Source organism: Nerophis ophidion, linkage group LG15 (assembly GCF_033978795.1).
Source record: "Nerophis ophidion isolate RoL-2023_Sa linkage group LG15, RoL_Noph_v1.0, whole genome shotgun sequence".
NCBI lineage: Eukaryota > Metazoa > Chordata > Actinopteri > Syngnathiformes > Syngnathidae > Nerophis > Nerophis ophidion.
The window spans coordinates 12,337,366-12,360,822 of NC_084625.1; the positions used below are offsets into that span (position 1 = coordinate 12,337,366).

At 39.4% G+C, this 23,457-nt stretch overlaps 1 protein-coding gene across 1 annotated transcript in view; it reads left to right on the plus strand.

Annotated features, from left to right (window-relative positions):
• The window catches only part of drosha (drosha ribonuclease III), a 370,040-nt gene that overhangs the window by 288,490 nt on the left and 58,093 nt on the right, over nucleotides 1–23,457 (plus strand). Inside the window, exon 27 of the mRNA XM_061921522.1 lies at nucleotides 10,438–10,579. Within this exon, the coding sequence (XP_061777506.1) occupies nucleotides 10,438–10,579 (142 nt within the window). The remainder of the gene's footprint in view (nucleotides 1–10,437; nucleotides 10,580–23,457) is intronic.

Consider the following 23,457-nt stretch of genomic DNA (forward strand, 5'->3'; position numbering starts at 1 on the left):
GAGACATTTTAAAACAAGCTATGAATGCACTTTTGTGCATGATGTCACTAAGATGACACATCAAAACAACACTAAATTAAAGTGTACTTTTTGTACAGAACGTAACTACAATAGTTTAAAACAAATAAAGTGCACCCAAGATATTTCAATAACTGTCAAATAAAAATTAGCTGCAAAATAGGTTTTTGCAGCTGTTATCTCCTTCGGTTGTTGACTTTCTTTTTTTTTAATACGGTGTCGATCTGGAAACAGTTGCTTCAGCATTTTGTTGGTGTGGCACCGAACGGAGATGTTGACATGCGGAGTAAGCACTCTTCATTCTCTAGCGGGTGACTTTTCAAATGATGCTACATGAGCAGTGCTGCTACTTTTTGTAGCAACCCTTTTTCCGCATACATGTTGAAGCCAAACCACCGCCAGACGATGGATCCCGTGCTGTTTTTCTTGGTAATTAATTATTCCTCCATTTGTTACCAGATTCGCACCTTCTTTATCTCTCTCATATTACCACTCGCACCTCACCATTACCTGTCTGCTCCGCTGGAGCGTGTGATGTTGCACACGTGACGTGTGTATGAAGGTGTGCTTGTTTGAGTCTTTGTGAGAAGGAGAGACAAGAATGTATACTCTAATATCACGATATAGTCATTTTCTATATCGGACAGAAACAACCCCGCGATATATCGAGTACATTCCGAACTATAAGCCGCTACTTTTTTCCTACGTTTTGCACCCTGCAGCCAATAAAACAGTGTGACTAATTTATGGATTTTTCCTTGTTTTGTCCCTAATTTTTTGTACTCAACAAATCGTTTTCACAAAACACAAGCAGAGACACTGAAAGAGTGTGTAATTGTTTGTGCTTTGGCGCCGTCTTTAGAACAATTTCGCTCACTGCGGTGCTGCGGAGTGGACATCTGCAGTATTCTTCTGATTAGTGCTTTGAACCGGAAGTACAAGAACGCTTGTCCGGTTCAAACACTGAGGACATCTATTAAACTGACAAAGAAGCAAGGAATTAGACAGAAGTAAATTCAGCTCAATGAGGAGAAACATGTAGACCTGTGCCCCTGTACAGTGTCCCACCACACTCTGACGAATGATTATACAGCTCCTCTTTTATTTGGACTTTCCCTGATTACATGGCAATAACTGTTTCTAAGGGAAGGGAGGTCGTAAACAGCCGTAGCCTTTGGTTACAAAACAGTTCAAAGAAAAGGTGCCTGGAGGGGGGTCAGGTCCTGCTTCTTCCCAGCTTTGCAGATCTTGGGTCAAGAGAAACTCTTCTTGTGGATTACAATACATCAAATACACCAACACTGTCATGTCGCTTCCCATCCTACACATTGGAGTTTTACAAGCCCTTTTGATTGGTAAGATCAAAGACAGCTTTTGTCTGCTCACCGGGAACTCATTGAAACACAAAGTTTTGTGATAACTTAGATACAATTATTCTGACAGCGCTGTTTCGTCTTTTAGTCGTCCATAGCATTTTCTACGCGTATGGATTCATCACTTCAAGCAGTGTTTTTCAAGTTTTACAGTACAACTAAAACAATTCATAATTACTAAACCTTCCCATGTCTGTATGAGTGTTTTCATGCATATTTGTACGTGTTAATGTAATGTCATCAAGCTAGGGTTGTTAGCATTAACTAATATGCTAACTCATTTACGAGTGTCTGTATTAGTATTACTAACTTACAATGGCTTTCCTTTTGTATTGGTTCACTTTCACAAATTCCTCAGTAAATTAACCAACTGTGGAGTTATTGAGTCTGTTTAGCTGATTGGAGAGCTAGCTTTCGCAGTTAGTGGGCCCACGACGATGACTTCTGTTTTGCGTGATCACCGTTTTACTGCCGTGTTACAGGCACCCTTTGGAAGATATTAGGGTATGTACATAAACATTTACAAATTTGTTGTGTAAATAACTCATTTAACAACGTACATATCTGCAGCTTATATAGTCCGTTGCGGCCAGAGGTGGGTAGTAACGCGCTACATTTACTCCGTTACATCTACTTGAGTAACTTTTGGGATAAATTGTATCAATCAATCAATCAATGTTTATTTATATAGCCCCAAATCACAAATGTCTCAAAGGACTGCACAAATCATTACGACTACAACATCCTCGGAAGAACCCACAAAAGGGCAAGGAAAACTCACACCCAGTGGGCAGGGAGAATTCACATTCAGTGGGACGCCAGTGACAATGCTGACTATGAGAAACCTTGGAGAGGACCTCAGATGTGGGCAACCCCCCCCCCTCTAGGGGACCGAAAGCAATGGATGTCTAAGAGTAGTTTTTATGCAACATACTTTTACTTTTACTTGAGTATATTTATAGATAAGAAATGCTACTTTTACTCCGCTCCATTTATCTACAATCAGCTCGTTACTCGCTACTGTTTTTTTTTTATCGATCTGTTAATGCACGCTTAATTTGTTTTGATTTTGTCAGACACGCATTCAAAGTAGGAACTACTCATGCCTGCGTTTCACCAATCAAATGCAGTCACTTGTGACGTTGGACCAATCAAACAAAACCAGGCGGTCACGTGACCGTCACACATCGAATCCGACCTAAAAAAGTTGAAAAACTTATTGGGGTGTTACCATTTAGTGGTCAATCGTACAGAATATGTACTGTACTGTGCAATCTACTAATAAAAGTTTCAATCAATCAATCAAAAGTGTAAAGGAAAAAAGACACTTTTTATTTCAACCGTACTTCCCGTCACAAGCCTAAAGACTGGTCGCACAGTTCCTGTCTTCACAATAAAAGCGCCGCTCCATCGCGCCTGCGCTAAGAAAATAAGAGTCTCCGAAAGCCAGAGCAAACAAGCGAGCAAGCTACGGAGTTTGCCGCCAATGAATTTCTTGTAAAGTGTATAAAAACGAATATGAAAGCTGGACAAATAAGATGCCAGAAACCAACGACTTTCATGTGGTGTTAGACAAGAAAGAGGAACTTTTTTTCTCCTCCATTTGAAAATGTGGACATTATCAGCACTATACTGTCTGATTCTAATCAATGCAAGTCATCAGAATCAGGTAATACATCAACTTATATTCTTGTCTTCCTGAAAGTTAGGAATCTATGTGTTAAACATGCATGTATATTCATTAAACACCTTTAACATTTCAACAAAAACGGCAAAATAAAAAACTATAAATTATATACTATATACTATATATATATATATATATATATATATATATATATATATATATATATATATATATATATATATATATATATATATGTGTATGTGTGTGTGTGTGTATGTATATATGAGGTAGATCACCTCGACTTGGTCATTTATTAAGTAATTGATTAACGTTGAAAAACTTATTTGGGTGTTACCATTTAGTGGTCAATCGTACAGAATATGTACTGTACTGTGCAATCTACTAATAAACGTTTCAATCGATCAATCAAAAGTGTAAAGTAAAAAAGACACTTTTTATTTCAACCGTACTTCCCGTCAAAAGCCTAAAGACTGGTCGCACAGTTCCTGTCTTCACAATAAAAGCGCCGCTCCATCGCGCCTGCGCTAACAAAATAAGAGTCTCCGAAAGCCAGCGCAAACAAGCGAGCAAGCTACGGAGTTTGCCGCCAATGTATTTCTTGTAAAGTGTATAAAAACGAATATAGAAGAAGCTGGACAAATAAGATGCCAAAAACCAACGACTTTCATGTGGTATTTGACGGAAAGGAAGAACTTTTTTTCTCCTCCATTTCAAAATGTGGACGTTTTCAGCACTAAACTGTCTGATTCCAATCAATGCAAGTCATCAGAATCAGGTAATACACCAACTTATATTCTTGTCTGCATGAAAGATAGGAATCTATATGTTAAACATGCATGTATATTCATTAAAACACCTTTAACATGTCAACAAAAAACGGCAAAATAAATAACTATAAATTATATACTGTATATATATATATATGTATATATATATATATATATATATATATATATATATATATATATATATATATATATATATATATGATGTGTGTGTGTGTGTGTGTGTATGTATATATGAGGTAGATCACCTCGACTTGGTCATTTATTAAGTAATTGATTAACGTTGAAAAACTTATTGGGGTGTTACCATTTAGTGGTCAATCATACAGAATATGTACTGTACTGTGCAATCTAATAATACAAGTTTCAATCAATCAATCAATCAATCGATGGATGCCTACTGAGCCTATGGTGCTGTTAAGTTATTGTGGCTCAATTTGTCTTAATTTTTTTATTTTAATGTATTATTTAATATATAATATTGTTTTAGTTGCTTAAGAGATATTCCTGGCTATGAATTTGCTGATTGCTATTTTTATGTTTTTGTGCATTATTTGTTGCCGTAATTATTAAACAAACAGGTTACTCATCAATTACTCAGTACTTGAGTAGTTTTTTCACAACATACTTTTTACTTTTACTCAAGTAAATATTTGGGTGACTACTCCTTACTTTTACTTGAGTAATAAATCTCTAAAGTAACAGTACTCTTACTTGAGTACAATTTCTGGCTGCTCTACCCACCTCTGGTTGCGGCTAACTTATGGAAAACTATTTTTTCGGCAAAAATTTAGTGGGTGTGCAGTTTTATATAGTGATGCGCTCTATAGTCCAGAAAATATGTTAGTTTTTTACTACCTTATTTCAATGGTAATTGCAAACCAAGGGTAGCTTGTGCGTGAGACACTACTACAGGATGTACTTTATAGATGCACATTTTACAGTGACGTTATAATAGTGCCAATGTTAGCATATGTCCAGTTAAAAAAATGAAAAACATCTCCAACTTACCGCAACACGTTTTCTCTAGCTGGGAGTGAAATTGCTTTCGGCCGCAATGTGAACATTTCTACTGACGGCAATTTTAAGTAGCAATGACTGTCATATTCACACCACATGCGGTGAGATTATCCTCTGCATATGAGATGACCGCACATGATATAAATGTTATTTTTCCTAGTTTGTAAGTCAACATTGAAGAGAGACATGTTACTTTTCACAGTGTGACTGCCAGGCTCTGTTTAATTGGTGAAATAGAGTCAAATGTCATGAGTGCTTACAATGGCTACTTTCACACTGCAGGGTTGGATGTCCAATTCAGTTTTGTTTTCGTCAAATCCTATCTTTTTATTTAATCGTCTGCTCCGAAGAGCGTGTGGGCGAGCAGTCGGAGACAGGCCGTGAGTTCCCAGAACATTTGTTTTGCATGTTTCGCAACTGTTTACCGTATTTTTGGATTATAAGTCGCTCCGGAGTATATGTCGCACCGGCCGAAAATGCATAATAAAGAAGGAAAAAAACATATATACGTCGCACTGGAGTATAAGTCGCATTTTGAGGGGAAATTTATTTGATAAAATCCAACACCAAGAATAGACATTTTAAAGGCAATTTAAAATAAATAAAGAATAGTGAACAACAGGCTGAATAAGTGTATGTTATATGACGGTATCTTAACGTAACATATTATGGTAGGAATCATTCAAATAACTATAACATATAGAACATGCTATACGTTTACCAAACAATCCGTCACTCCTAATCGATAAATCCAATGAAATCTTCTTCCTCGATGTCGCTTCTAAACAACTCTGCCAACTCCAAAAGTATGCGCCGCTTCCTTTTCTGCTTGTAATCTGCAGTACAGGATTTCCTTTTCGGTACCATTTTTGTTCAGCCCTTCTCAGTTTTTATAAGTTACCGCCAACAATGAAATGATTTATTATAATAGCTACTGCAGTAGCATATAGCATATAGCAGTTAGCATTTCATGACCCGCTCGACATGTTAGACCCGCTCGTCATCCATTGCTTTCCTCCTCTCCAAGGTTCTCATAGTCATCATTGTCACCGACGTCCCACTGGGTCATCATTGTCACCGATGTCCCACTGGGTGTGAGTTTTCCTTGCCCTTATGTGGGCCTACCGAAGATGTCGTAGTGGTTTGTGCAGCCCTTTGAGACACTAGTGATTTAGGGCTATATAAGTAAACATTGATTGATTGATTGATTGACCCACAATACACTTCTGCCATGACCCTACCCCGCCAAATTCTTATTGTTGACGTGTGTGTGACGATTGCTAACATGTTTGTGACGATTGCTGACATTTTCTTCGTCTCTTCCGCAAATGAGATAAATAATATTATTTGAAATTTTACGGTAATGTGTTAATAATTTCACACATAAGTCGCTCCTGAGTATAAGTCGCAACTATGAAAAAAAATTGCGACTTATAGTCCGAAAAATACAGTTTATCTTGGCGAATAATTATGACGCTTATCGCTATTTGATGACATTAAGGACGGATGAATGCGATCAAATCGTTCGGACTGAAGTCGAATTTGATACATATCCGATTTATATCCACATTCGGAATTGTACTGTTCACATTGACATGAAACATTCCAATACAGGTCACATGTGGGCATAGATACGCAGTGTCAGCTCACAGTCATGTGACAGTGCTTGAACGAGCCAAAAGTACGTTGTTACAAACAGTAATTAATTATTTATTATAATAATGGTAGGAATACATCTAACAATTAGGATTAAACTCAATGTAACAGATTCAAGTTTGTTTTTGACGAAAATACTCAAGTGAAAGTACTAACATATTTTTGGGAACTGTAAGGCACACATAAAATCATTTCGTTTTCTCATATGGGCAATGGGCCCCTATAACCCGGTGCGCCTAATATACGTATTAGTTATGGTTGTGCTTACCGACATCGAATAAGCTTTATTTGGTACATGGTTAAAGTTAAAGTTAAAGTACCAATGATTGTCACACACACACTAGTTGTGTGACCATTCAGCATTAATGGTGCCTTCACAGATGTGTAAGTTAACCATGCTTTGGGCACTAATGCACCCCCATTTCATCACCGATGCTGGCTTTTGAACTTTGCGCCTATAACAATCCGGATGGTTATTCTCCTTTTTGTTCCGGAGGACACCACGTCCACAGTTTCCAGATATAATTTGAATTGTGGACTTTTCAGACAACAGAACACTTTTCCACTTTGCATCAGTCCATCTTAGATGAGCTCTGCCCCATCGAAGCCGGCGGCGTTTCTGGGTGTTGTTGATAAATGGGCTTTGCTTTGCAGAGTAGAGTTTTAACTTGCACTTACAGATGTAGCGACCAACTGCAGTTACTGAGAGTGGTTTTATGAAGTGTTCCTGAGCCCATGTGGTGATAGCCTTTACACACTGATGTCTGTTTTTGATGCAGTACCGCCTGAGGGATCAAAGGTCCGTAATATCATCGCTTTCGGCAGTGATTTCTCCAGATTCTCTGAACCTTTTGATGATTTTAAGGACCGTAGATGGTAAAATCCCTTAATTCCTTGCAATAGCTCGTTGAGAAATGTTGTTCTAAAACTGTTCGACAATTTGCGGTGACCCTCGGGAATTACTTAGCATTTCATGGAAGCTGCTTTTATACCCAATCAAGGCACCCACCTTTTCTCAATTATCCTCCACACCTGTGGGATGTTCCAAATAAGCATTCTTCAACTTTATCAGTATTTATTGCCACCTTTCCCAACGTCTTTGTCACGTGTTGCTGGCATCAAATTCTAAAGTTAATGATTATTTGCACAAAAAAAAAAAAAAAATGTTTATCAGTTTGAACATCAAATATGTTGTCTTTGTAGCATATTCAACTGAATATGGGTTGAAAATGATTTGCAAATCATTGTAGTCCCTTTATATTTACATCTAACACAATTTTCTAACTCATATGGAAACAGGTTTTGTAATATGACATCTTTCCTATGGTCCGACAAATACAGTATGTTGCATTGAAACTGGATCGGATCGGTGCGGCGTCTTCAGTAATGCGGACGTTGTACCGATCCGTTGTGGTGAAGAAGGAGCTGAGCCGGAAGGCAAATCTTTCAATTTACCGGTCGATCTACGTTCCCATCCTCACCTATGGTCATGAGCTTTGGGTCATGACCGAAAGGATAAGATCACGGGTACAAGCGGCCGAAATGAGTTTCCTCCGCCGTGTGGCGGGGCTCTCCCTTAGAGATAGGGTGAGAAGCTCTGCCATCCGGGAGGAACTCAAAGTAAATCCGCTGCTCCTCCACATCGAGAGGAGCCAGATGAGGTGGTTCGGGCATCTGGTCAGGATGCCACCCGAACGCCTCCCTAGGGAGGTGTTTAGGGCACGTCCAACCGGTAGGAGGCCACGGGGAAGACCCAGGACACGTTGGGAAGACTATGTCTCCCGGCTGGCCTGTGAACGCCTCGGGATCCCCCGGGAAGAGCTAGACGAAGTGGCTGGGGAGAGGGAAATCTGGGCTTCCCTGCTTAGGCTGCTGCCCCCGCGACCCGACCTCGGATAAGCGGAAGAAGATGGATGGATGGATGGGCATTGAAACTATCCTGACAAGTAGAATTACTGAAGTAAACGTAGCATGTCACGACACACTCCTTCTTGGTCTTTCATCTTTTATTCAGGTTGGGAACTTGGTCTTGTGCAACATTCTTCTGTGATGTTTTTCTTCCTGCTGTCAATCTTTGGAGTCTTTTGAAAAGGTACCAGGCTGGTATTATCGCCCCTCTTAGCTCGGTGTGTTTACTGTACTGCGCCGTGGCAATCGTCACGGGACGGAAACATTCCCCGGTTTTGCAGTTGCCCGTCTTTGTCGGCACTTTTTTTCCCCCTTTCTCCCTACCGAGGCTGTCAAGTGTCCGCGAGATAAAGCGACGTTTCCACTTGCCTGGCACAAAGCGAGCGATCGCACCTTTTGAGAGGAGCTGGGGCCACTTTTACGGGCGGCGCTGCAACTCCCTATTTTTTTTTTTTTTTCTTTCTTTTCTTTTATTCCGGCGAGCATCAGCGTTTCTCTTGGCGCGTGGCGCTATCAGCTCCAGGCTGCGACGTTTGAAGTGGTCTGAAAGCGAACAAGAGCGTGTTGGTGGATATTCCTCACGAGATGGAAATAAAATGTGGGTGACGTCAGGCACGTTGAAAGGATGCGGCGATAGCTGCGGCGATGCCACCACACCAGTCAAGATAAGCTACATCTGAAATGCATTTCCATTCAGGGATAAAAGTGCTCATTCAACTAGTGAGTGAGAGACAGCGAGCACGCCTCACATCATCTTGCATTCTGCGACCCCCCCCCCCCCTCCCTTCTCCGTGAGCGTCTTGCAGCTATATTTAACATGTTTGTGTTTTTTTCCTTTTGGGAGCGTTGATGTACCTCGGTCTGTGGAACACAACGCCCTCCGCTCAGCCCCAAGTCACCATGCAATATTTACCAGAGCGACGCGCAATCTCCCCGAAACATTTACTGCGAATTACCATTTGTGTCTTTGATAAATTATTTCACGGGGAGTTGTATTTTTGATGTTCCAGTGCGCCTGGGTCGACTGCGTGTGCATCTGGGAGCCTGTTTCTGCAAACCTGACACGAGGTTCTACTCAAGTTGTCTTTTTGTTGGCCGCTTGGCCCGAAAAGCTTCCAGAATGAAAGCCACACTGGAAATGACGCTGCTTGAAAAGTCCCCTATTACACAAAAGTGACTTTTTAATGGAACTGTAAGATGTTTGTTTTTTTATATATAATCTGCTTCTCAAGACCAATAACTTATTTCAGGGGCCGGGAACCTTTTTGGCTGAGAGAGCCAGGAATCCAAATATTTTCAAATGTATTTCTGTAATATAATACAATAATTGTTTTTAATTTTAATCATAATAACTTTGAAGAAATATTTCACAAATATTCTTCGTCGAAAAAAGAGAAGCTAAAATGAAGAATTAAATTAAAATGTATTTATTATTCTTTACAATAAAAAAAAAATACTTGAAGATTGATTTAAATTGTCAGGAAAGAAGAGGAAGGAATTTAAAAGATAAAAAGGTATATGTGTTTAAAAATCCTAAAATTATTTTAAGCTGGTATATTTTTTCTCTAAAATTGTCTTTCTGAAAGTTATAAGAAGCAAAGTAAAAAAATAAATGAATTTATTTAAACAAGTGAAGACCAAGTCTTTAAAATATTTTCTTGGATTTTCAAATTGTATTTGAGTTTTGTCTTTCTTAGAATTAAAAATGTCGAACAAAGCGAGACCAGCTTGCTAGTAAATAAATACAATTTCAAAAATAGAGGCAGCTCACTGGTAAGTGCTGCTATTTGAGCTATTTTTTAGAACAGGCCAGCGGGCGACTCATCTGGTCCTTACGGGTGACCACATTGGTGACCCCTGCTCTATAACATATAAGAGGTGTAGAAATTATTGGAAACTCAAGACAGCCATGGCATTGTGTTCTTTACAAGTGTATGTAAACTTTTGACCACGACTGTATATGACAAACAAAAATGAAAGGAAGTTTACTGGTGAACATGACATGTGAAACCTGTGTGCTTCCTCGTAGCTGTTGCGCAGTTCGCTGGTCAACAACCGCACCCAGGCCAAAGTGGCAGAGGAGCTGGGCATGCAAGACTTTGCCATCACCAACGACAAAACCAAGCGGCCTGTGGCGCTCCGGACAAAGACCCTTGCTGACCTGTTGGAGTGTAAGTCCACACAGACACATTTGTGATGTATTGCATGAAAATACATTTTATGGCGTGTGCTTGTGATCATCTTCTTATATAAGTCAAATAAGTCGTTTGAAAGTCTTGAATTAATAGCGTTGTTTAGTACAAGGGTGCCCAAACGTTTTCCATTGAAGGCCACAGACTGACAAATCAAATGATGTGGAGGCCATTTTTGTAGTTTTCACCGTCAAAACCAGTACAATATATATATATATACAGAAAGATAGATAGATAGTACTTAATTGATTCCTTCAGGAGAGTTCCCTCAGAAAAATTAAAAATGATGGTTTTCTAAGAATGAGAATATGATATTGTGGTAGACATTTCGTGTTCATGCTGAATAGCCAAAGCCGAACTAATATGCTAACTGTTAACACCCTAATCAGATAGTGTCAAGTAACACAAGCATGTTCAAAATGAGCTAAAAAAGCGAGCATGCTAACGATAGTATCAATCAATCAATCAATGTTTATTTATATAGCCCCAAATCACAAATGTCTCAAAGGACTGCACAAATCATTACGACTACAACATCCTCGGAAGAACCCACAAAAGGGCAAGGAAAACTCACACCCAGTGAGCAGGGAGTAATCACATCCAGTGGGACGCCAGTGACAATGCTGACTATGAGAAACCTTGGAGAGGACCTCAGATGTGGGCAACCCCCCCCCTCTAGGGGACCGAAAGCAATGGATGTCGAGCGGGTCTAACATGATACTGTGAAAGTTCAATCCATAGTGGCTCCAACACAGCCGCGAGAGTTCAGTTCAAGCGGATCCAAGACAGCAGCGAGAGTCCCGTCCACAGGAAACCATCTCAAGCGGATCAGCAGCATAGAGATGTCCCCAACCGATACAGGCGAGCGGTCCATCCTGGGTCTCGACTCTGGACAGCCAGTACTTCATCCATGGTCATCGGACCGGACCCCCTCCACAAGGGAGGGGGGGACATAGGAGAAAGAAAAGAAGCGGCAGATCAACTGGTCTAAAAAGGAGGTCTATTTAAAGGCTAGAGTATACAGATGGGTTTTAAGGTGAGACTTAAATGCTTAGCTCACATTGCTTAACACCAGGCCTGCGGCCCGTTATGCTTTTCAATCAGGCCCGCCGGACATTCCCAAATAATTTTTTTAGATCTTCAATATGGAAATTATAGCTGCCATTATGATGTGCAGTGATGTTTTCAAATTACCGTGAGTCTTGAACTGTACAAAGTATTTCAACGGTTGAAATCTGCTCTTTTGCATGATACACTAGTTACTATGGTCATCTAATTAGTTACTATGCTAATCTCAATCAATCAATCAAGCAATGTTTACTTATATAGCCCTAAATCACTGGTGTCTCAAAGGGCTGCACAAACCACTACGACATCCTCGGTAGGCCCACATAAGGGCAAGGAAAACTCACACCCAGTGGGACATCAGTGACAATGATGACTATGAGAACCTTAGAGAGGAGGAAAGCAATGGATGTCGAGCGGGTCTAACATGATACTGTGAAAGTTCAATCCATAATGGATCCAACACAGTCGCGAGAGTCCAGTCCAAAGCGGATCCAACACAGCAGCGAGAGTCCCGTTCACAGCGGACCCAGCAGGAAACCATCCCAAGCGGAGGCGGATCAGCAGCGCAGAGATGTCCCCAGCCGATATACAGGCAAGCAGTACATGGCCACCGGATCGGACCGGACCCCCTCCACAAGGGAGAGTGGGACATAGAAGAAAAAGAAAAGAAACGGCAGATCAACTGGTCTAAAAAGGGAGTATATTTAAAGGCCAGAGTATACAAATGAGTTTTAAGGTGAGACTCAAATGCTTCTACTGAGGTAGCATCTCGAACTGTTACCGGGAGGACATTCCAGAGTACTGGAGCCCGAACGGAAAACGCTCTATAGCCCGCAGACTTTTTTTGGGCTTTGGGAATCACTAATAAGCCGGAGTCCTTTGAACGCAGATTTCTTACCGGGACATATGGTACAATACAATCGGCAAGATAGGATGGAGCTAGACCGTGTAGTATTTTATACGTAAGTAGTAAAACCTTAAAGTCACATCTTAAGTGCACAGGAAGCCAGTGCAGGTGAGCCAGTACAGGCGTAATGTGATCAAACTTTCTTGTTCTTGTCAAAAGTCTAGCAGCCGCATTTTGTACCAACTGTAATCTTTTAATGCTAGACGTGGGGAGACCCGAAAATAATACGTTACATTAATCGAGACGAGACGTAACAAACGCATGGATAATGATCTCAGCGTCTTTAGTGGACAGAATGCAGCGAATTTTATAAGTCACGGCAGCTCAGACGAGGCACCAAGCAGTGTGGGTGTGGAGCGTTTCCACAGAGTGTTTCCAGAGCAGTCCACCTGAAATGCGGGTGTCAGGGACAGACGCGGAAAGACATTTTTACAACAAAGTTCTAAAGCTTAGTGATGTATCAGATTGTAAGTGTTTTTTTTTTACCCTTCACTTTCATATTTAGCTGTTTGTTGCATTTTTGTTGCATTGTTTGATTATAAAATATGTTGATCGAGAGGTGGTGTGACGTTCATATGTTGTCAATATTCAGTGTTTTATCGTTCATAATTTATATTGTAAATCCCACATGCTTTATTTTCATGGAAATTCTGGGTGTCTTGTTCAGTAAAAAAAAAGTAAAATACCATTCTGTTTTTTAAGACAGTCTCTCATAACTTTTTTAGCATTCAATCAGACATTATTGTGAGTTTTTGTATTAGTGTTCCTAAAAATCAGATAAACCGGCCCTCAGACACATTTTTTTCTCTAATTCCACTGGTAATCAGTATTAAAAATAACGTTAGAAATATAAAACACTCTCATGCATTTTAATCCATCCATTCGTTTTCTACCACACCTGTTCAAGAAGACGCATCAATGGTATGAAGTATTTTATTTATTATTGGTTAGCTTCAGAATAAAAATGTTACAAAACAAAAATAAGACTTATTAAAAATGCATACATTTTGGGTTTTTTTCAGTCTTAAAAAATATTATATGGCTCTCACGGTAATACACTTTAAAATATTTGGCTTTAATGGCTCTCTCAGCCAAAAAGGTTCCCGACCCCTGACTTAATTGATTCCTTCGGGAGAGTTCCCTCCGAAAAATTAAAAATGATGGTTTTCTAAGAATGAGAATATGATATTGCGGTAGACATTTCGTGTACATGCTGAACAGCCAAAGCAGAACTAATATGCTAACTGTTAACACCCTAATCAGATGGCGTGAAGTAACACAAGCATGTGCAAAATGAGCTAAAAAAGCGAGCATGCTAACGATAGTAAATTAGCAATAACATGTTAGATTAGCATTATCGAAATATAAACTGCTGAAGTCCTGATAAATCATCTAAAAAAAGCTAGAATGCTAATGTCCTTATGTTGAAATGCTAACTAACATGCGTCAAGTTCCAAAATATATTACTCTGAGGTGTATACCTGAAAAAATTGTCAGGTTCAAAGACTGATGACATCTATTAAACAGACAAGAAGCAAGGAATTAAACAGAGACAAAATTCAATTTAGCTCATTGAGGAAAAACGGCTGGGCTGTACTCTTTGTACTGTTTTTTACCACGCTCTGGCAAAAGGTCGCACACCTCCTCTTTTATTTGGACTTTCCCTGATTACATGGCAACAGCTGTTTCTAAAGGAGGGGGGGGGTTGTAAACAGCCGTCGCCCTTGGTTACAAAACAGTTCAAAGAAAAGATACCCTTGAACATGTGCAAAATGAGCTAAAAAAAGCGAGCATGCTAACAGTAGTAAATTAGCAATAGCATGCTTAGATTATCCATCCATCCATCTATTTTCTACCGCTTGTCCCTTTTGGGGTCACGGGGGGGTCGCTGGACCCTATCTCAGCTGCATTGGGGCAGTAGGCGGGGTACACCCTGGACAAGTGGCCACCTCATCGCAGGGCCCATGTTTAGATTAGCATTAATAAAATATAAACTGCTGAAGTCCGGCTAAATTATCAAAGAAAGCTAGAATGCTAATGTCAGCATGCTGAAATGCTAACTAACATGCGTCAAGTTCCAAAATATATTACTCTGAGGTGTATACCTGAAAAAATTGTCAGGTTCCAACACTTTTGACATCTATTAAACAGACAAGAAGCAAGGAATTAAACAGAGACAAATTCAATTCAGCTCTCTGAGGAAAAATGGCTGGACTGTACTCTTTGTACAGTTTTCCAGAACGCTCTGACTAAAGGTCGCACACCTCCTCTTTTATTTGGACTTTCCCTGATTACATGGCAACAGCTGTTTCGAAAGGAGGGGGGGGGGGTTGTAAACAGCCGTCGCCCTTGGTTACAAAACAGTTCAAAGAAAAGATACCCTTGAACATGTGCTAAATGAGCTAAAAAAGCGAGCATGCCAACAGTAGTAAATTAGCAATAGCATGCTTAGATTATCCATCCATCCATCTATTTTCTACCGCTTGTCCCTTTTGGGGTCGCGGGGGGTCGCTGGAGCCTATCTCAGCTGCATTCGGGCAGTAGGCGGGGTACACCCTGGACAAGTGGCCACCTCATCGCAGGGCCCATGTTTAGATTAGCATTAATAAAATATAAACTGCTGAAGTCCTGCTAAATTATCAAAAAAAGCTAGAATGCTAATGTTAGCATGCTGAAATGCTTACTTACATGCGTCAAGTTCCAAAATATATTATACTGTGGTGTATACCTGAAAAAATTGTCAGGCTCAAACACTTTTGACATCTATTAAACAGACAAGAAGCAAGGAATTAAACAGAGACAAAATTTAATTTAGCTCATTGAGGAGAAACGTCTGGGCTGTACTCTTTGTACAATCTTCCACCACGCTCTGACGAAAGATTGCACACCTCCTTTTATTAGGACTTTCCCTGATTACATGGCAACGGCTGTTTTTAAAGTAAGGAGGGTCGTAAACAGCCGTCGCCTTTGCTTACACAACAGTTCAAAGAAAAGGTGCCTACAGGAGGGTCAGGTCCTGCTTTCTCTCCGCTTTGGAGATCTCGGGTCAAGACAACATTTTCCTGTGGATTACAATAGATCAAAGAAACCGACACCTTCATGTCGCTTCCCATCCTACACAGTGGAGTTTTTCATGCCTTTTGATTGGTAAGATCAACGACAGCTTCTGTCTGCTCGCCTGGAACTCATGGCAACACAATATCTTAGATACAATTATTCTGACGAAAAATAGTTTAAAATGCTAGCATGCATCAAGTACCAAAACATGACTGAAGTGTTTATATACAAAATTAAAAAGCTGGTATACAAACATTATTAGCATGCTAACAGGTATCATTCATCAGGAAACAAAATATTTCCCGCTGAGGTTTATACCTGCCCTGCAAAATTAACAAAAAAGCTAGCATGCTAATAACATAATGCTAACTGTTGTGACCCCTGGTCTAGTAGCACACTTTTAAGACTTGCAGAGCAGTGTTTTTCAACCTTTTTTGAGCCAAGGCACATTTTTTGCGTTGAAAAAATGCGGAGGCACAACACCAGCAGAAATCATTCAAAAATGAAACTCAGTTGACAGTAAAAAGTCGTGGCAATTGTTGGATATGACTTTAAAGCAGAAGCAAGCATGCATGACTATAGCTCTTGTCTCAAAGTAGGTGTACTGTCACCACCTGTCACATCACACCCTGACTTATTTGGTTTCTTTCCTGTTTTCCTGTGTGTAGTTTTTTACTTTTTGTCTTGCGTTCCTATTTTGGTGGCTTTTTCTCTTTTTTTGGTATTTTTCTGTCGCAGTTTCATGTCTTCCTTTGAGCGATATTTTCCCTGCATCTACTTTGTTTTAGCAATCAAAAATATTTCACTTGTTTTTATCCTTTTTTGTGGGGACATTGTTGATTGTCATGTCTGGATGTACTTTGTGGACGCCCTCTTTGCTCCGCAGTAAGTCTTTGCTGTCGTCCAGCATTCTGTTTTTGATTACTTTGAAGCCAGTTCAGTTTTAGTTTGGTTCTGCATAGCCTTCCCTAAGCTTCAATGCCTTGTTTTGCCCTCCTATTTTGGTGGCTTTTTCTCTATTTTTGGTATTTTTCTGTAGCAGTTTCATGTCTTCCTTTGAGCGATATTTTCCCTGCATCTACTTTGTTTTAGCAATCAAGAATATTTCACTTGTTTTTATCCTTTTTTGTGGGGACGTTGTTGATTGTCATGTCTGGATGTACTTTGCGGACGCCCTCTTTGCTCCGCAGTAAGTCTTTGCTGTCGTCCAGCATTCTGTTTTTGTTTACTTTGTAGCCAGTTCAGTTTTAGTTTGGTTCTGCATAGCCTTCCCTAAGCTTCAATGCCTTTTAGGAGCACTCACCTTTTGTTTAATTTTGGTTTAAGCATTAGACACCTTTTTACATGCACACTGCCTCCCGCTGTTTCCCCACATCTACAAAGTAATTAGCTACCGACTGCCACCTACTGATATCGAAGAGTATTACACGTTTACTCTGCCAAATTCTAGACAGCAGCGACACTCAACAACAACACATTATTTGCAGACTATAATTACTGGTTTGCAAAACATATTTTTTAACCCAAATAGATGAAATTAGATTCTCCCACGGCTCACCGGACTGTATCTCACGGCACACTAGTGTGCCGCGGCACAGTGGTTTAAAAACCCTCTTGTCGAGGACCAATATTATTATTATTATTATCGCTAGGCATTAATAATAGAAGTATGTAAGTATGGACAGTGATAAATGATTTTCCTGTGTAGTTGTTAAGTGATTGTCACCAGCTGTTCCAACATGTCTCTAAAATTATCACCATTTTGCATAACTTGGCGTTTATTGATAAGGATGGAGCTGTCATTGCATTTTTTATTGGAACACGCACCATCCGTTCACTTCTAGACTCATTAAGGAAGGAAAAAAAGATGTTTTCAACCAAGACAACTTATCTACTTGCCTTAAAGGCTTTGCATGCAATAGTTTTTAATTAAATAGCTCGTTACTGGTTTTTTTTTGTTTGTTTTTTTAGTGCCGGTCCTCGAGTGCGACAGAAATTATTTGGCTGGCACGATAAACAAGATCTAGCACATGATTCACAGCCAAACACCTCCCCTAATTTAGACCGGTGACAAGTAACATCGTTAAATCTTCATTTTAACACTCCGTATATAGCTTGTGTGAGCGTGTAAACGCCTTCATTATTTTAACTCCTTCAAAAAAAAAAAAAGCAGCATGCTATCTCCCCCCAGTTGTTGAAAAGACTGCATGAAACTGCTGAGAAGCTCATGCTATTATTGTGTGTCTACAAATAGCAGCTCCCTTCAAACCTCCGTGAAGAACAAATGGATGGTTTCTTTGTCGTTTTTGCAAGACTTTTTGCAACATTCCATGGACATAAACACGATCACAGCCAGACCTCGTTTTTTTTTTTTGTTACTTCGCCCTTCCCAATGTTGTGACGAAAACCATAAACTGAAGCAATTTTACCAAAACAATCTGAGTCTCTTTTACAAACCCCATTTCCATATAAGTTGGGAAACTGTGTTAGATGTAAACATAAACGGAATACAATGATTTGCAACTAATTTTCAACCCATATTCAGTTGAATATGCTACAAAGACAACATATTTGATGTTCAAACTGATAAACATTTTTTTTTTTTGCAAATAATCACTAACTTTAGAATTTGATGCCAGCAACACGTGACAAAGAAGTTGGGAAAGGTGGCAATAAATGCTGATAAAGTTGAGGAATGCTCAACAAACACTTATTTGGAACATCCCACAGGTGTGCAGGCTAATTGGGAACAGGTGGGTGCCATGATTGGGTATAAAAACAGCTTCCCAAAAAATCCTCAGTCTTTCACAAGAAAGGATGGGGCGAGGTACACCCCTTTGTCTTCAACTGCGTGAGCAAATAGTCAAACAGTTTAAGAACAACGTTTCTCAAAGTGCAATTGCAAGAAATTTAGGGATTTCAACATCTACGGTCCATAATATCATCAAAAGGTTCAGAGAATCTGGAGAAGTCACTCCACGTAAGCGGCATGGCCGGAAACCAACATTGAATGACCGTGACCTTTGATCCCTCAGACGGCACTGTGTCAAAAAACCGACATCAATCTCTAAAGGATTTCACCACATGGGCTCAGGAACACTTCAGAAAACCACTGTCACTAAATACAGTTGGTCGCTACATCTGTAAGTGCAAGTTAAAGCTCTACTTTGCAAAGCGAAAGCCATTTAACAACAACATCCAGAAACGCCCCTGGCTTCTCTGGGCCCGAGATCATCTAAGATGGACTGATGCAAAGTGGAAAAGTGTTCTGTGGTCTGACGAGTCCACATTTCAAATTGTTTTTGGAAATATTCGACATTGTGTCAGTCAGACCAAAGGGGGAAGCGAACCATCCAGACTATGATCGATGCAAAGTTCAAAAGCCAGCATCTGTGATGGTATGGAGGTGTATTAGTGCCCAAGGCATGGGTAACTTACACATCTGTGAAGGCACCATTAATGCTGAAAGGTACATACAGGTTTTGGAACAACATATGCTGCCATCCAAGCGCCGTCTTTTTCATGCACGCCCCTGCTTATTTTAGCAAGACAATGCCAAGCTACATTCAGCACGTGTTACAACAGCATGGCTTCGTAAAAAAAGAGTGCGGGTACTTTCCTGGCCCGCCTGCAGTCCAGACCTGTCTCCTATACAAAATATGTGGCGCATTATGAAGCATAAAATACGACAGCGGAGACCCCGGACTGGTGAACAACTGAAACTCTACATAAAACAAGAATGGGAAATAATTCCACTCTCAAAGCTTCAACAATTAGTTTCCTCAGTTCCCAAACGTTTATTAGAGTGTTTTAGAAAGAAAAGGTGATGTAACACAGTGGTGAACATGCCCTTTCCCAACTACTTTGCCACGTGTTGCAGCCATGAAATTCTAAGTTAAAAAAAAAAAAAAAGTTAGAGTTTGAACATCAAATATCTGGTCTTTTTGGTGCATTCAATTGAATATGGGTTGAAAATGATTTGCAAATCATTGTATTCCGTTTATATTTACATCTTACACAATTTCCCAACGAGGTTTGTAGATCCCCTAAATTATTATTGCAATCCTTTTTATTGAGAATAATGATAGTTTTACATTCATAAAACAATGTGGACTTTATATAAAAACAATGCATGATTTAGCCTGACTTTTACCATTATTAACGACTTCTGTTGGAAACAATGAGGGGAGAGGAAAGCGGATGCCACGTTTGTACTTTGCTGTGAGTTCTTTCTCGAAATCAATAGTGTTTCTCTACTTCTTCATCAACGTCGGGTCAAACTTTATTTAAGAAGCACATTAAAGCACCTATGTTGACAAGCAATAAATGCAGTGGATGATGCATTTTACAGTAATACAGTTTTTCTTTATCAAAGTGCTGGCACTTACAACTTTATTCGGCCCCATTGTGACTTATTTAGCAGTCATACTCAATAAAAAAAAAAGGACAAAGATTGATTCACCAACTTGTGGGATTATTTAATTTAGCACTTTATTTGACAGGCTGATATGCAGGCAATGTTTGGTCATATTATAGATAGGGATGGAGACTGAATCTGGTACTTTTTTGTCGTTCTGCTGATCATACCGGCCAATGATTATTTTAAAATCCAACGGTGCCATCTGACAGTATCTGCGTTACGCATGACGTCAATGCCAACAAAATATTGACCCAAAAAACATTCGATTGTAAGTAAAGTAATGTTCTCCTATAGAGATCGACCATTATGGTGTTTTCAGGGCCAACACTGATTATTAGTAGTCAAGGAGGCTGATGACCGATATTTGGAGCCGATATTCATTTGCAGTAAAATGTATTTAAACTTGAATAGTGTACGTCAGTAAAGAGCTGCACAAGACTTAGGTTGTTGTATTTTTCTTTTTTTCTTCACATAGCTGTAGTGGAAACAAGCCAACGTTTCTCTAGCAGGGCAAAGGAGCTGGTGCTTGAGCAGTGATGATAAGTATCTACTTCACTATTGTTTTGTTGTAGATTTCAACAGCTCCAACATTGTTAGTGAAAACTACAACTAAGATGCACGTGACAATTAAATAGCTGTTGTGTAATAAGTACAATACTTACAGTATTATCGCCTTTCAGGGCGCAACAAAAAACAAAGCAACAGACCTTAAATTATACATTTAATGTCTTGAACTAGCAACTGTAATTGCAGCTTACTCCCATACCTGCAAATTAATTAATAAATCAAAAATAAAACTGTGTATAACAACTGTCATAATCTGTTTTTAAAGGTTGCAATAACACAAATTGTTAAAACAATTCTTTATTAACACACACAAAAGTAGCAAATATAATTACTGTTTTTTTTTCCCAGCTACCAGGAATTGATAATGTATAAATTGATGATAGTATACACCCTTTGTTAAAAAATGTATTAATACGAAAAGTAAGTGCTACATAAACCAAGGTTTGACTCGATTTTGGGTATATTTGCACAAAATGCGTGACTGACATGTTTTCTGTGGTGTATGGGACGGCGTGGCGCAGTGGAAGAGTGGCCGTGCGCAACCCGAGGGTCACTGGTTCAAATCCCACCTAGTACCAACCTCGTCACGTCCGTTGTGTCCTGAGCAAGACACTTCACCCTTGGTTGCTGGTTGGCGCCTTGCATGGCAGCTCCCTCCATCAGTGTGTGAATGTGTGTGTGAATGGGTAAATGTGGAAGTAGTGTCAAAGCGCTTTGAGTACCTTGAAGGTAGAAAAGCGCTATACAAGTACAACCCATTTATTCATCATTTATTAACTAGGGCAGCAGCTATCGAGTATTTTAGTCATTGCCCAATCTATCGATTAATTTGTTAGATTAATTGAGTGATCGAATGAACCCACCTTCATAGGCTCAATGTGTATTTCAGGGGAAAATAGTTTACATAAACAATTTTTCTGCTTGCCATGATCTTCATTTTTTCGTTTTTATAAATGCACATCATTAACATTGAACTTGCTCCTTTAACATATGTGCATAACAAAAAATAGGAAAAAACACACTGCATTACTCCACCTTTTGCAACGGCTGTGCAGTACTGAATGTTTGCGTACATAAAGTTCCAGGCAACTTTTCTGGATTTTATAAGGTTTTATTAGTTACACACTGCAAAAAGTCAGTGTTAAAAAACAGGGAAAAAAAATACAAAAATTAGGGGTATTTTATTTGATCTGGGCAAAATTATCTGCCAATGGAACAAAAAAATTGGGCTTGTCAAGGCTTTCCAAAACAAGTAAAATTAGCTAACCTCAATGAACCCCAAAACATTAAAATACATTTATTCTCACTAATAACAACTGTACTACTATATGAGTACGTATTTTCTATTGTTTCATTGAAAATAAAATTGCAAAGTCCATTTGGCTGTCATTTGTTTTAATTATGAGACACGATTGTGTCAAAGTCATGATTTTCTTTTTCATGCTTAAAATAAGAAATTATTACTTTGAAAAAGCAGTTTTATATTTGTGAGTGTTGATGACACTGCTTTGCAACAGTTGATATTCTAGTTTCCAGCATGTTTTACTCCATATAGGTCAGGGGTCGGCAACCCAAAATGTTGAAAAAGCCATATTGGACCAAAAATACAAAAACAAATCTGTCTGGAGCCGCAAAACAAATTTAAAAGCCATTTTACATACTGATAGTGTGCCATGAGATTCACATTGAATTAAGAAGACTTAAAGGAAACTAAATGAGCTCAAATATAGCTACAAATGAGGCATAATGATGCAATGTGTACATATAGCTAGCCTAAATAGCATGTTAGCATGAATTAGCTTGCAGTCATGCAGGGACCAAATATGTCTGATTAGCACTCCACACAAGACAATAACATCAACAAAACTCACCTTTGTGCATTCATCGCACAACGTTAAAAGTTTGGTGGACAAAATGAGACAGAAAAAGAAGTGGCATAAATCACGTCCTAGAAAGTCGGAGAAAGTTGTACATGTAAACAAACCACGGTGCGTTCAAGGACCGCCAAAATAAGTAGGACAAAACTACAAATATTCGAATCAGTGAAGCATTTTTAATGTAAACAGTGTGTTTTATAACGATTAGGGAGTTTTGTGTCATATTTGTCCTGCAGAAACCATATTAAAAAAAAATATATATATATTTTTTTTCCCTTCATTTTTTTCCATTTTTCTTACTTTTTTGAAAAAGCTCCAGAGAGCCACTAGGGCGGCGCTAAAGAGCCAGAGCCGCGGGTTGCCGACCCCCGATATAGGTCATAAAATCTCAGCAACAAGCTGTAATATCTTACTGAGATACCATATTTTCCGCACTATAAGGCGCACCGGATTATAAGGTGCACCTTCAATGAATGGCCTATTTTAAAACTTTTTTTCATATATCAGACGCACCGCATTATAAGGCGCATAGAATAGACTCTACAGTAGAGGCTGGGGTTACGTTATGCATCCCGTAGTTGCGAGACCTGTTGTGGCTTATTATTAGATTAGATTAGATGGATTAGATAGTACTTTATTTATTCCGTCAGGAGAGTTCCTTCAGGAAAATTAAAATTTTCAGCACAATCCCATTCAAGATCAGACAAACATGAAAGGGAGACAGAACAGGATCGCTGACGGGTCTGCCGGCTTCCAGCGCCCCTTACAAAAAAAGATGAGATACAAGTAAACAAGGGGGGGAGAAAAAATAGAAGATAAAATAAAAAAAATCGGTCTTAGCCTGGGCCCTGGAGAGGGGGTGCAGACTGAGGCCAAGGGAAAAAAACAACAACTCATAGCCATAGTAAACATCAAACATCAAAGAACACATAGGACATTAAAGACATTAAAGCAGCAGATA